This window comes from Salvia miltiorrhiza, chromosome 2, assembly GCF_028751815.1.
Source record: "Salvia miltiorrhiza cultivar Shanhuang (shh) chromosome 2, IMPLAD_Smil_shh, whole genome shotgun sequence".
In the NCBI taxonomy this organism is placed as follows: Eukaryota; Viridiplantae; Streptophyta; class Magnoliopsida; order Lamiales; family Lamiaceae; genus Salvia; species Salvia miltiorrhiza.
In genome coordinates, this window is record NC_080388.1 from 68,403,847 (window position 1) to 68,419,582 (window position 15,736).

Below are 15,736 nucleotides of genomic sequence, written 5' to 3' on the forward strand. Positions count from 1 at the left end.
AGGAGGACATTTCCTTTGGGACAGAGGGAGTAATAGAATATTGTTTTGCTTACCTCAACTCGTTGGGTCAACCCGTAAACTATCAGTCAGCCCATCTAACCCGTCGACCCAGTCGATATGGACGACCCATTTAGCACGTATTAATTTTCAGTTAATCTATAGGTTTCAACTTAATCGGCATTCTTAACTATAGCTAATATCTAGAAAACCAGTTCTCTACCTCTACAATGTGTGATAATAATGGTTTTACATTTACGTACTTGTAATTTATAATTTACTAGTAATATTTTTTTATGATTATAATTATATATAACGCCCAAAAAATGAAAGACCCTACAATATTTTGAATTTCTAAATCACAAATTTTGAATTTTAGTCAAATGGTTGTCTGTGTCTAAATAAAAATATAACGAAGTACTTAAATTGAACCATAAATGATAATAAATCTAATCTTGTCACTGCTACAGTAAACTTTTGGAATTATTGTTAATTGATACCGAATTTTTTCTTGATTCGGGGGAGGAAGAGTGCGAGTTCGCACCGCTTGATGTTTTGTTGGAGACAATTGATACCCAATTTTTAAGTTAGTTTCGACATGTCCTTTAAAGAATTTAGTAATGCCATCGAAAGTTTGACAAATCTATGAAATCTGTTTCCTTTTCTATTAATCTTTTGGAAATGATTGGCCTTGTTTCAAGATGAATCACCCTCAATAAGAGATCTTACTACAAAATCTCTTAATGAAAGCATCAACGAGACGAACATGCTTTGAGAACCTAATTGATTCACAATAAGGACCATTTATCACGATCATGTGAGACCGAAATCCTAGGGTTCTTAAAATATGAATTTATTATGAAAATAATACATGTATAGACTAGTTATATCATACATGGAACAACTATGTGAATCACTAATAATTAAATTTTTTATGTAAATTATTTTAAAAACAACACAATCCACCCGTAAAAAACGAAAACACACAATCCACTACCAAATCAATTAATTACTCCTAGTAGAATTGAACCCATCCCATCCAACGCTATTACAAAAGCAAATAAGTACTAATGTGAATAAAATAAAGAAATGTTTTTAACTAATAAGAAGGTACTGCATCTTTTTTATTAAAGATTGGAGTCCTTGAAAAATTAAGTTATTATTATTATAACAATAATTACACTAACTAAAATATAAAAATTCAAAAGTAACACCTCTCTAAACAAATATATGATGTCTTCTTACCTTCTCAATCAGTATATATAAAATCCTATCATCTTATTTTGACAGAAGATTTATTTTCAAAACGTTGAAACTATCATATATGCTCTAAACACCTTATATATTGTGTTTAAGAATTTCTAAGAGAAGCAGCTTAAAATACAAAAACTGTAGAAGATAACTAAAATTTTCAAGTGCTAACAATTAGAGAACATTTGAACTGTAGTTCACAAGGTCAGTCAATTTGGGTACGAGAATTGAAAAGCTAACACAGGTCGATACTTTAAATATCCAACGCCTAAACGGCAAATACTGAAACTGCATACAACAAACTTAATTGAGAATCAATGCCAGAATCCGACATAAGCACACCTAGTTGCAAGGGAAATCTTCACATTAAACGCCCCAAATGGCACAGTCTGAACCTTTATAACACAATTACACCAATCTGCATAAGTCAATAGAAAATCAGTGCCAGAATCAGATAATATCACGGAAATCTTCACACTGAATGATAATGGAACCGTTAGATCAATATTTATGGCAATATTTGTGACTCATCTATAGACTTTGCAACAGCTAACTCACAACTACGTGATCGTGATATCACAAGATTTCCATTTTGGAGCATACTTAGCATACTGAGAATGCTGATTTGCAATATTTAATGATTGCAATCTTACACGGTTATAAAATATAGTGCGGATACTGTATTCTCACATTACCTATAGGAGGCATTTACTTTTGAGGATTAGCCTTTATAGATAAAAATAGTAAGGCTAATCCTTTGTTTACTTTGATGGATTGGAACTTTGGGATATCCCAAGGCTCTTAATAATTTCTATTATTTTAGCTACTTTTGCTTGATTCATATCCATTAAAGGGGTGAGATTGAAGAAATCCTAGTATGGAGGGTAAAAATACTCAATCATGTATTTTATCAATTATGCAAAGTAAACACCCCCTTATGATCATTGTTAAAAATGTCTCAACCTTTAAAACAAACTAACAATTTAGTACTGCAAATCTAACATTGGATCAAATTCCTAGTAAATGGTCCAGATGAAAGTCCTGGTTCATAGTAAATTGGATCAATTTAAGTATCCCTTTGCATATTTCTCACAGTATACATCTGGGTCCAAATAGTTTTTCAAGCATCGGCAATTTGATCCAATGTTAGACTCGTAGCAATCAAATACATCAGATTCTAAAGGGTAACTCTAAAAAGATAGGGAGATATCTTGAAATGACCCTATAGGTCAAGTTATACTATGTTATTTGCCCTGATATATAACGATACTTTAATCTCTATTACTTTCTAAGAAATAACAGGTACCTTAATCTCTATTACTTTCATCTCTACTACTTTCTAAGAAATAACTCGTCCTTTTTAGATTGTATTGCACGTAGGTGTCTATAGATAGATATATGTAATATATATGTGATCAGATTTGTTCCACATACAGTTTATTTGGTCTCGGCTTTAAAGCAGCAATATGAATTCATTCCAGGACATACTAAGTCTATAGACTTTTTAATTCGGCTAGTTTGCTTCACAAGAAGTAGTGCAAGTAGAGAGTAAAATGGACAGGCTTGAGATTGATATTATACATCAAATGTGACCACTCCAATATACTATTTAGACCCAACTGGTTTAGTGTTAAGGCTTAACAGAACATACCAAAACAATAAGGCTCAGATCATCAAAAGAGAAGCTTACTTCACTTTAGTAGAGCTAGGACCAGAACCAATCTCCGACTCCTGTTGAATGTGCAAACATGCATCATATATGGGAACAACATATAAAATCACAAGAAAATGAACACAAAACTAACATCAGCAGACAAATTGCTGTCTTGTAGCAGCTCCCAGCATTCTCCAGTTAGGTCTAATATTTCGATTTCACCGTCATCATAATCAACCTAAATAAGGTCATGAAATGGCCAGAATAAGAACATAGAGAGATAAATCAAAATACAAGATCCAATTCAAATTATGCATATGTGGATCAAGAAACTAGTCAATTAAAATAAGCTCTCCATATTATAAGAGTATGATAAGGAAGATCCCATGCATGTCAGAAGAAGAAATCTTACCTGGTGGGTTTGGTATAAGGGGTCAAAAGCCATAATCTTGCCTTTGTAAAACCTACAAACACGAAGAAATCTTAAAAGTGTAATGACACATCAAAATGAAAATTTTAGTGCTCCTAGCTTTTAATGAGTTCCTTGGTGTTGAATGGCTATAAATATGAGTACTTACGTCTGATCAAGAGGCCACCAAACCTTAATCCTGCATCCGACCACCTCTTCACCAACAGATCCGCTTGCAGTTCTTAATTAGGAAATGAAACAACATTTGAAGCTGAATTCAATATGATATATACCAAAAATTGCAAGTGCATGAACATAAATTGAACGCGCACATTATTTGTGTGTGCCCTTACTCACGTATTGCAAATAGAAATTAGAATACAATGTCTTTAATCAGAAGTATCCAATAATTCAGGTACATTATGAGATACTTATATGAAAACAAGACAGATTATTTCATTTTTTGGACCAATATCGCACCCAGTTAGGTTCATATATCTGGAACTTTCTTTATGCATGCCAAAGCAATCGAGCTCGAGCTCGAGCCCTTCAACATCCTTAGCCTCCAAAGACACAAGAATGTTCGATACGATTTGTAATGAAAGTTTTTACCTGTCCACTTTGGAACTTATTGCCATTGAAAAGTTCTTCTAATGCATGGTAGAGGACCAGGTCTACAGGAAGATTTGTGATCCCCATTTTGTATATTATGATGGTGACTTCACCAGCCAGACGAAGAAATGGCATGGAGAGAAGTATCTATTTTTTTCATTTCAAAAGCTTATAGCAATTGACATGCAGACACGAAATGTGGTGCTTTTTTAAGGTAATGGAACTTATTGCCATTGAAAAGTTCTTCTAATGCATGGTAGAGGACCAGGTCTACAGGAAGATTTGTGATCCTCATTTTGTATATTTAAGATGGTGACTTCACCAGCCAGATGAAGAAATGGCATGAAGAAAAGTATCTATTTTTTCATTTCAAACGCTTATAAGTTATAACAATTGACATGCAGACACCAAATGTGGTTCTTTTTTAAGGTAATGGAACAGGAAAAATAAGGGATAGCAGGTCTAAAGATTATAGTTTTGGTAATGATCTGGCAAGATTATAGATTACGGTAATAGAAAGAAAGTAAGCAGTGCATGCACACAAACAGAGCGGGAGGAGAGTAGCAATGATCAGGTGGCTCTGTACTAATACAGGGCAAAAATTAAGGACAGTACTAAGTGAAGGTAAGCTTCCATATATAACAACTCTGTGTACGCATGTCCGTATGCATGTAAGCTTGAAAATATGCATGATTTTCAGAAAGATCTCAGCAAAAAAAAAAAAGTTAACAACAGCAAAATTTCCAGTCCATAAATGGTAGGTGCCAAAAACTATATTTCAAAGTTCTCAATTTGATGTAAATCAGGTTCGGGTGTATTCGAGTTAGAGGAAACAAATGCAAGAGACATAAGGCCATAGGGCTTGGGCAAGGATAATTCTACTTGGCAAAAGAAAACGGGTTTAGACTTCCTTTAATGTCCTGTATAATCATCAATTAACACTAAAATTACGAGGGAAATTGCAGCCGCCGCACAAGTTCGCTCCTGATAATTCTGCCCATGTCTAGTAGGCTAGTAGCCCGTAAACCACAAAGAAAAAGTAAAACTCCCTTAGAAAACTCTATTCAGAAAACTAGTGGTGGGTTCGAATTTGAGACCTTTTCCATGAACCAGTGTCATGAACAAGGCCTTGAATACCTTATCACGAGGCGGATTGGAGACAAAGTCATGGAGGATTCCTTACCAACTTGTTCCAGACAAGGAGCTCTGAAAATTTGTTCATGCCCGCGAGGTGGGTGCGCCTGCACCTAGCCCATTCACTCTTGTCAAAGGCATTCTTTCTCTAGTGCTTCTCTTGTATTATCCCAAACTTCACTTTGTATTCCCAAACTCATTGAAGAATTTCACTCTACCCCTTCGTATGGCCATTTAGGACATATCACACTAATCATCAACTTGCATCCACGGTTTTTATTGCCTATGTTACACCTTTACCTCAAGTTTACACGCGAAGGAAGAAAGGCGCAGCTGCGCCTGCCTAACTAATGCACAATTTTCTCTCTAACTTACAAGCTTAAGTATCCAAACACTTGGTTAACTTATAAGCTCTTTAAACATTACATCTTGTAAGCTTTTGAAAATCTTATAAGTTGTTGAAGCTTATAAACTATCTAAAAATAAGCTTAGCCAAACACCCTCTCTAAAGATACAAGCATGATTGGAGTTTGTGGAAACTTGTCTTACTCATCAACAAAGTAAATATACTCGCACTCGAACTTATTGTTACAACTTTCTATTCATAACTCATCTAGAATACATGAGCATGGATTTTATAATGGAGTTACTATGCTTGTTTATAATGGAAAGTTATCTTCAACATTCTATAATGGAGTTACTATTAATAATGGTCGTGGAAAATACCTTTCTAAATATGCTCATGTCATTGGCTTCAAACCACTTCTATTGCTTGGTAAGATGGGCTTCTTTGCTCACAATTTTCTAACTTCATGAGAATCCTAGATCATGTGTCTCCAAACACAACCCGGTTTTTGTGAACATATTTTGAACAATTTTATTTAAATCAATGGGTACCGAGCCAAAAATGAGCTTGACACGGTCAAATGGAATTCCTTAATAGTTATGTGTTTATCTTCTTACATGCGTCAAGAAATCCCCAACGGAATAACCACCATCTACATTCCAAGAGATTGTGCACCACATATAGGAGCTAATAGAGAGACCCACAATCCCATAGAAAGGCATCATAACCAATGAGAAAAGACTTCTACGATTTCTCTTATTTAGAATGGCACTTGTTGCACATAGGAAGAAGATATTCCATCATAATTGCTTGTTATCATCCAATTTAATTATCTTTCCTTTTGGATTAATATTATGAGGTTCAGCTCTACTTTACTCTAACAAGCTTACTTAATTAAACATAGAATGGAGTTTGTGTAAACTTGACTTTTTTGATAGAAAAGTAAATATACTCGTACTTCCAACTTATTGTTACAACTTCCAATACCTAAAAGCATTTGGAAGATGTGAGCATGGATTTTATAATGGTGTTACTATGATTGTCTACTTATGATTGTCTAATGCTTGTGGCAAATATTTTTTCTAAATATGATCATCTCAATGGCGTTGTTTGCTTGAGTATATTTCGGACGAAGTTATTTAAAAATACCAAGCCAAAAATAAGCTCAGCATATCCTTAATTGTTGTGCGGAAAGTTATCTTCAACGTTTTACATGCAATGGTTTTTTTAGGAAATTCCAACAAAAGATATACACTAATCCTTCCTTTCTATAGAATCGATCATAACCACCACATCCATTCACGGAGATTGTGCACCACAAATAGGAACTAACAAAAAAAACCTACAATAGAAAGAAATCATGATCCCCTGAGGAAAGATGATGATGACGATGTTTGGTAAGATGACGATGTTTACTAAAATCCCATTGGCCTCAAACACACATTTATTGCTTGGTAAGATGACGATGTTTGCTCGCAAATCTTTCCGACTCCATGAGAACCCTAGACAAATTGTCTCCGAACGCAACCTAACATATTTTTTAGTATATATATTTTGGATGTGTTAAAATGTCCCACATTGATTGGAGAAAGGGGCATGAATCAATTTATTATGGTGAGATATCCCTCCACTAATAAGCCGGTTTTGTAAGTGGAATTGGGCCCAATATCCAATTTAATATAGTATCAGGGCCAACCCAATCCAAAGATAGGCCCCCAATATCGTTGTCAACAGATGGCGTTTGGTATAGTCCAAGTTGTGTGCGTGAGGGGGCATGTTAAAATGTCCCACATTGGTTGGAGAAAGAGGCATGGACCAATTTATAATGGTGAGGTATCTCTCCACTTATAAGCCAGTTTTGTAAGTGGAATTGAGCCCAATATCCAATTCTAATAGGATGAAATGAACTTATATAAATCCATGGGTACCAAGCAGAAAATGAACTTGGCATATCGGTTGAAGGCATAGGGTGAAACAAAAGTCCATAATCGTTGTGGGAAAAGTTAACTTCAATGTTTTACATTTTAACATCCATGATGGTAGAGTTATTGGGTTTTTTGGGCTGAATATTGTTATAATACTAGCATCCATTCGACCTCTGGCTTAACTTATGGAAATCACTTTCCAACTTTGGCACAATCTCCTCCTATGGAGATTCATTTAAAGGCCATGGTTGACGACTTGTTAGCACTTATTGAAATAATAAATCAGTAGCACTATCATTTAAAGATGGCACAAGAATGGATGATGACCGCAGCTAATACAAAAAAGTGTTATGTTCATTTAGAGGTGGGCAATAAAGTACCCTAAGGTTGCCGCTGCCCTTGGAGCCTCTACTTATAAATTGAAGCTTCTGGTGTCGTCTAGCATTCATCTGGTATTCCATGTTTCTCAATTGAAGGATATGATCACACCATGAAGTTGCTTCTGATTTTTCTGTCCAACTTCTTGTTGAAAGAGCATCAATTTTCCTCCGGAGTTGATTACGATGTATGGATCAATCATGTGCCGTGATAATAATCGTGTCTGGCAGTACCTTACTCAAAGGGAAGACCGTCGAGCCGATGATGCTACATAGGTTGATGACCTGGATTTTACGGAACAGTTTCCAGCACTTCAATGGTTCAACCTTAAGGACAAGGCAAGTTTTCGAGGAGTGGGGGGGGGGACAATTACGGCAGGGCAGGTTCAGGTGTATTCATTTAGGAGGTAAAGAGAATGAAACAAACATACAGGATCCCATATAGTAGTTAAATTTGAATAAGATTTTATTTAATCATTTATTTCACTGTTTTAGTTATTCAAGGCAGTTATATGTTGGGAGGATTTTAGAAGAAAAAAAAAAACATAATTATGGATTAGGATGTCTTAGTTGATCATTGAGATCAGTTCCGGCTGTAATGCTTGGTCAAGGAATTCCCGACACTTTTATCTGTAATTTTACTTCGCAAAAAGCTCCTACAGCCTCAAACATATAACCAAAAGCATGTTTTTGGACAAGTATAAAATACTTTCATGCATACTGAAAGAGATAATCTAAATCACTTTAAATCTGAGCTGCACAAAATCAAATGTAAAGACAAATAACAAGGCCAGACCTCTTCCTTGGACGTGGCATACTTCCTTCTGCGTTTTGTTTAGATACTTCAACAGATCCGGCTATAGCTTGTGAAGACATAGGACTACTATGAGAAGCCAATGGCTGCCAAGTCCATAAAGTTAGCAGTTAAATACTGAAAAACAGAGAAAGACCCATAATCATTGAGTAAAGTACTTAGGATCTCTAAAAGGTTAGTTATTACCATGATATCTTCTTTCAGGTCGTTAGAAACAATAGTCTTTCTCCTGCCCTTCTTCACAGAAGATACCTTCGTCAATGACCCTTGCCTGTCTTCAGTTCGCCTCTGTATTCCATCAGAATGTGATCATGTTAGCTAGTTGGTTTTAGATTTAAAGTCAGAGAGAAAAATTATCAATTATACAGCTAATGAGATAATGATCATAAACAAAAAAATCAGAGAGAAGTGTAACTACCACGAACCATATGAATATAAATGATACTCCCTCCATCCACGAACCATCTTCCTACTTTCCATTTTCGTCCATCCACAAAACATCTTCCTAGTCCATTTTTGGAAACAATTCGACTAACTATCACCCTTACAAATTACAATTTCCACATATTTACACACATTGCCACAAATGGACCTACCATTTTTGAAAATAACCCTATTAACTATCATCACTTTTTCTAATTTGTGGGACCCTTTTTCCACTCACCAAATACATAACTTGCTTTACTTAAAACCCGTGTCCACTCCCTTAGGAAGATGTTTCGTGGACGGAGGGAGTAGCATCTTATTGGAACGTGGTTTCTTGGGTATAGTAAGAGCACTATTGTCTCATTGCATTGTTATATATAACCTTTACCACAAAATTATTAATATGGTTAACAAACCAAAATGTTGACAAGTGGATTGAAAGGATAGCGTTTAAATAACACAAAAGGTAAGTTATTACCATGATATCTTCTTTTAAGTCTTCAGAAACAACAGTCTTTTTCTTGCCTTTCTTCACAAAAGATACCTTCTTCAAAGACCCTTGCCCCTCATCTTCAGAGCTGCTCTGTATTCCATCATAGTGCAATCATGTTAGCTAGTTGGTTTTAGATTTAGAGTCAGTGGCAAAAGTTATCGATTACAGCTAATGAGAAAAGGATCATAAGCAAAGAAATCAAAGAGAATTGTAACTACCACATGAATAAGAAGGATCGCATCTAATTGGACTGTGGTTTCTTGGGTAGAGTAAAAGCAATGTTGTCTCATTGCATTATTATATATAACCTTTACCATAAATTTATTAACTGGGTTGACAAACCAAAATGTTAAAAAGTGGATACAAAGGACAACAATTAAATACTAAATAAACGAGAAAGACACCATAATCATTGACTGAAGTGCTTATAATTATAAAAGGTCAATTATTACCACATTATCTTCTTTTAGGTCTACAGAAACAAAAGTCCTTTCTTCAGAGAGGATACCTTCGTCCAAGAACCTTGCCCTTTTTCAGAGCGGCTCTAAATTCCATCAGGATGCAATCATGTTAGATAGTTGGTTTTAGATTTAGAATCAGTGGAAAAAGTTATCAGTTACATATAACGAGAAAAGGATCGTCAGCAAGGAAATCAGAGAGAAGTAGAATACAACATGAATAAAAAGGATAACATCTTATTGGACTGTGGTTTCTTGGTATACTAAGAGCACTACTGTCTCATGCATTGTTATATATAACCTTTACCAGCACAATTATTAACATGGTTGACAAACCAAAATGTTGACAAGTGAACATAAAGGATAGCTGTTAAATACAAAAAAACAGAGAAAAACACCACAATCATTGAGTAAAGTGCTTAGGATCATTTAAAGGTCAGTTATTACCACGATATCTTCTTTCAGGTCTTCAGAAACAATAGTCTTTCCCCTGCATTTTTTCACAGAATATGCCTTCCTCAGAAACCCTTGCTCTTCTTCTCTAGAGCTGCTCTGTATTGCATCATGATGTGATCATGTTAGCCAGTTGATTTTAGATTTAGAGTCAGTAGCACAAGCTATCAATTATAACTAGTGAGAAAAGGATCATAATCAAGGAAATCGGAGAGAAGTGTAACTGTCCACATGAATAAGAAGGATTGGATCTTGTTGTCCTGTGGTTTCTTGGGTATAATAAGAGCACTATTGTCTCATTGTATTGTTATATATAACCTTTACCAAAAAATTATTATCAAGGTTGATAAATCAAAATGTTGACAATTGAACATAAGGGATAGCAGTTCAATAATAAAAAACAGACACCACAATCGTTGAGTAAAGTGCTTAGGATCTATTGAATGTAAGTTATTACCACGATATATTCTTTTAGGTCTTCACAAACAATAGTCTTTCCCTTGCCTTTCTTCAATACTTCAGAGCTGCTCTGTATTCCATAATTATGAGATCATGTCAGCTAGTTGGTTTTAGATTTCGACTCAGTGGCAAAAGTCATGAAATAAATCTAATGAGAACAGGGTCGTAAGCACGGAAATCTGAGAGAACTGTAGCTACAACATGAATAAAAAAAGATTGCATCTTATTTGACTGTGGTTTCTTGGGTATAATATGAGGACTATTGTCTCACTCAATTAATATATATATAACCTTACCAAAAAACTATAAACAGGGTTGACAAACAAAAATGTTGACAAGTAGACATAAAGGAAGCTATTAAATATTACAAAGCACAGAAAGACACCATAATCGTTGATCAAAGTTCTTAGGATCTATAAAACGTCAGTTATTACCATAATATCTTCTTTTAGGTCTTCCGAAACAATAGCCTTTCCCTTGCGTTTCATCACAGAGGATACCTTATTCCCCGACCCTTGCCCTTTTCCAGAGCGGCTCTGTATTCCATTAGGATGCAATCATGTTAGCGAGTTGATTTTACATTTAGACTCAGTGGCAAAAGTTATCAATTAAACCTTATGAGAAAAGGAGAATAAGCAAGGAAATGAAAAGGATTGCATCTATTGGACTGTGGTTTCTTGGGTTTCGTAAGAGTATTATTTTCTCAGTGGATTATTACATAAAACTTTTACCACGAAATTATTAACAGGGTTGACAAACCAAAATGTTGACAAGTGGACATAAAGGATAGCGGTTATGTACTAAAAAACACCAAAAGACACCATAATCATTGAATAAAGTACATAGGAACTATAAATGGTCAGTTATTACCACGGTATCTTGTTTTGAGTCTTTAGAAACAATAGTCTTTCTCCTTCCTTTCTTCACAGAAGATACCTTCGTCAAAGATTCTTGACCTTCTTCTTCAGAGGTGCTCTGTATTCCATAAGGATGCGATCATGTTAGAAAGTGGATTTTAGATTTAGAATTAGTGGCAAAAGTTATCTGTTAAAGCCAATGACATAATCATGAAAAATCACAGAGAAGTGTAACCACCACTGACATGAAAAAAAAGGATTGTATCTTATTGGACTGTGGTTTCCTGAGTATAGTAAGAGCACTATTGTCTCATTACATTATTATATATAACCTTTACCACAAATTATTAACATGGTTGACAAACCAAAATGTCGACAAGTGGACATAAAGGATACCATTTAAATACTAAAACATGGAGAAAGACACCATAATCAGTGAGTAAAGTGCTAAGGATAAGGATCTATAAAAGGTGAGTTATTACTATGATATCTTCTATTAGGTCTTCAGAAATAGTAGTGTTTATCCTGGCTTTCTTCATAGAAGATACCTTCTTCATAGACCCTTGCCCTTCTTCACAGTTGTTCTGTATTAAAAGAGTATAAGATCATGTTAGCTAGCTGGTTTTAGACTTAGAGTCAATGGCAACAGTAATCAATTATTGCTAATGAGAAAAGAAGGATAAGCAAGGAATCAGAGAGAAAAGTGTAACAACCACATGAATAAAAAGGATTGCATCTTATAGGACTGTGGTTTCTTGGGGTATAGTAAGAGTACTGTTGTCTCATTGGACTATTATATATAACTTTTACCACAAAATTAATAACAGGGTTGACAAATCGAAATAATGACAAGTGGACATAAAGGATAGTGGTTAAATCCTAAAAAAAAGAGAAAGACACCATAATCATTGAGTAAAGTGCTTAGGGTCTATAAAAGGTCAGTTATTACCATGATATCTTCTTTTAGGTCTTCAGAAACAATAGTCTTTCTCTTGCCTTTCTTCACAGAGTATACCTTTATCCCAGACCCTTGCCCTTCTTTAGAGTGGCCCTGTATTCAACCGTGATGCAATCATGTTAGCTAGTTGGTTTTAGATTTAGAGTCAGTGGCATCAATTACAGCTAATGAGAAAAGGATCATTAGCAAGAAAATCTAAGAGAAGTGTAACTACCACACGAATAAAAAGGACTGCATCTTATTGGACAGTGGTTTCTGGAGTATAATAAGAGTACTAATGTCTCATTGCATTATTATATATAACTTTTACCACAAAATTAATAACAGGGTTGACAAACAAAAGATGGGGACAAGTGGACATAAAGGATAGTAGTGGTTATGTACTAAAAAGCAAAAAAAGATACCGTCATCATTGTGTAAAGTGCTTAGGATCTATAAAAGGTCAGTTATTACCACAATATCTTCTCTTAAGTCATCAGAAATAATAGTCTTTCTCCTGCTGCCTTTCTTCACAGAAGATACCTTTGGTAAAGACCCTTGCCCTTCTTCTTCAGAGCTGCTCTGTATTCCATCAGGATGCAATCATGTTAGCTAATTGGTTTTAGATTTAGAGTCAGTGGAAAAAGTTATCAATTACAGCTAATGAGAAAAGGACCATAAGCAAGGAAATCAGAGAGAAGTGGAACTACCACATGAATAAAAAGGATTGCATCTTGTTGGACTGTGGTTTCTTGGGTATAGTCAGAGTACTGTTGTCTCATTGGATCATTATATATAACTTTTACCACAAAATTATAACAGGGTTGACAAACCAAAATGTTGACAATTTGACATAAAGGATAGCGGTTATGTACTAAAAAACGCAGAAACACACCATAATCATTGAATAAAGTACATAGGAACTATAAAAAGTCAGCTATTACCAGGGTATCTGCTTTTGAGTCTTTAGAAACAATAGTCTTTCTCCTTCCTTTCTTCACAGAAGATACCTTTATCAAAGACCCTTGCCCTTCTTCTTCTTCTTCTTCAGAGCAGCTCTGTATTCCATCAGGTTGAGTTAGCTAGTTGATTTTAGATTAGAATCAGTGGCAAAAGTAATCAATTACAGCTAATGAGAAAAGGATCATAATCAAGGAAATCACAGAGATGTGTGACTTGGGTATAGTAAGAGCACTATTGTCTCATTGCATTATTACATATAACCTTTACCACAAAATTATTAACATTGTTGATAAACCAAAATATTGACAAGCGGGCATAAAGGATAGCATTTAAATACTAAAAAACGAAGAAAGACACCATAATCATTGAGAAAACTGCTGAGGATCTATAAAAGGTCAGTTATTACAATGATATCTTCTTTTTGGTCTTCAGAAACGATAGTGTTTCTCCTGCCTTTGTTCACAGAAGATACCTTGGTTAAAGACCCTTGCCCTTCTTCAAAGTTGCTCTGTATTCCATGAGGATGATCATGTTAGCTAGTTAGTTTTAGATTTAGAGTTCGTGGCAAAAGTTATCAATTATAGCTAATGAGAAAAAGATCACAAGCAAGGAAATCAAAGAAAAAAATGTAACAACCACATGAATAAATAGGAATGCATCTTATAGGATTGTGGTTTCTTGGGTAGAATAAGAGTATTGTTGTCTCATTGTATGATTATATCTAACCTTTACAACAAAATTAATAACTAGGTTGGCAAACCAAAATGTGGACAACTGGACGTAAAGGATAGCAGTTAAATGCTTAAAAACAGAGAAAGACACCATAATCATTTAGTAAAGTGCTTAGGATCTATAAATCATCCGTTATTACCATAATATCTTCTTTTATGTCGTCAGAAACAATAGCCTTTTTCCTGCCTTTCTTCACAGCCTTCATCCCAGACCCTTGCTCTTTTTCAGAACGGCTCTGTATTCCATCATGATGCAATCATGTTAGCTAGTTGGTTTTAGATTTAGAGTCAATAGCAAAAGCTTATCAATTACAGCTAATGAGAAAAGGATCATAAACAAGGAAATCGGAGAGAATTGTAGCTAGCAAATTAATAAAAAAGATTGCATCTTATTGGATTCTGGTTTCTAGGGTATAGTAGGAGTACTATTGTCTCATTGAATTATTATATATAAACTTTACCACAAACCTATTACCAGGGTTGACAAACCAACTGGACATTCAGGATAGTGGTTAAACACTAAACAATAGAGAAAGACACCATAATCATTGAGTAAAGTGTTTAGGATCTATAAAAGGTCAGTTATTACCATGATATCTTCTTTTAGGTCTTCAGAAGCAGTAGTCTTTCTCTTGCCTTTCTTCACAGAGTATACTTTTGTCCGAGACCCTTGCCCTTTTTCAGAGTGGCTCTGTAGTCCATCATGATGCAATCATGTTAGCTAGTTGGTTTTAGATTTAGAGAGTCAGAGGCAAAAGTTATCAATTACAGCCAAAGCATCTTATTGGAGTGTGGTTTGTTGGGTATAGTAAGAGTACTATTGTCTCATTGGATTATTATGTACAACTTTTACCACAAAATTATAAACAGGGTTGACAAACCAAAATTTTAACAAGTGGACATAAAGGATAGCGGTGATGTACTACTTCCTCCATCCCTTTTAACTTGGCCTGTAATCCATTACGGGCTGTCGCACTTGACTTAACTTGTTTCCTTTTTAGATAATCACTTAACACTACATTAAATATGGGCCCATAAACCATCACACTACAATCTTACTCTCTTAAATAACCGTACCGAAAAGAAATAGGCCAAGTTAGCCGGGATGGAGGGAGTAAAAACATGGAAAGACACCATAATCATTAAATATGGTACATAGGATCTATAAAAGTCAGTTATTACCACGATATCATCTTTCAAGTACTTCAGAAACAATAGTCTTTCTCCTGCCTTTCTTCATAGAAGATACCTTCGTCAAAGACCCGTGCCCTTCTTCTTCAGAGCTGCTCTGTATTCCATCAGGATGCGATCATGTTAGCTAGTTGGTTTTAGATTTAGAATCAGACGCAAAAGTTATCAATTATAGATAATGAGAGAAGTATCATTATCAAGGAAATCAGAGACAAGTGTAACCATCACATGAATAAAAAGGATTGCATC

At 35.0% G+C, this 15,736-nt stretch overlaps 2 protein-coding genes across 2 annotated transcripts in view; one reads left to right on the forward strand and one right to left on the reverse strand.

The window, feature by feature from the left end:
* LOC131008566 (uncharacterized) overlaps positions 1-15,736 on the forward strand; it is a 590,934-nt gene that overhangs the window by 231,980 nt on the left and 343,218 nt on the right. The window lies entirely within an intron of this gene.
* On the reverse strand, positions 1,373-15,514 carry LOC131008586 (sister chromatid cohesion protein PDS5 homolog C-like). Its single transcript, XM_057935517.1, has 20 exons — positions 15,479-15,514; positions 14,886-14,987; positions 14,437-14,532; positions 13,972-14,073; positions 13,547-13,660; positions 13,077-13,184; positions 12,615-12,716; positions 12,214-12,249; positions 11,679-11,783; positions 11,243-11,344; positions 10,807-10,878; positions 10,344-10,448; positions 9,424-9,528; positions 8,706-8,807; positions 8,502-8,605; positions 3,481-3,552; positions 3,315-3,366; positions 3,054-3,140; positions 2,939-2,979; positions 1,373-1,666 (listed from the first exon to the last, which is right to left on the reverse strand). The coding sequence occupies exons 2-20, from the start codon at positions 14,886-14,888 to the stop codon at positions 1,657-1,659; spliced, it is 1,518 nt and encodes a 505-aa protein (XP_057791500.1). The 5' UTR covers positions 14,889-14,987; positions 15,479-15,514; the 3' UTR covers positions 1,373-1,656.

What these genes read in the sequence shown, in the direction of transcription:
- LOC131008586 (XM_057935517.1), bottom strand. An exon ending in ACATAAAAGAAGATATTATG is followed by an intron (nt 14,074 to 14,436) that starts GTAATAACGGAT and finishes CATGGAATACAG; the next exon opens with AGCAACTTTGAAGAAGGGCA. An exon ending in ACCTGAAAGAAGATATCGTG is followed by an intron (nt 9,529 to 10,343) that starts GTAATAACTGAC and finishes GATGGAATACAG; the next exon opens with AGCAGCTCTGAAGATGAGGG.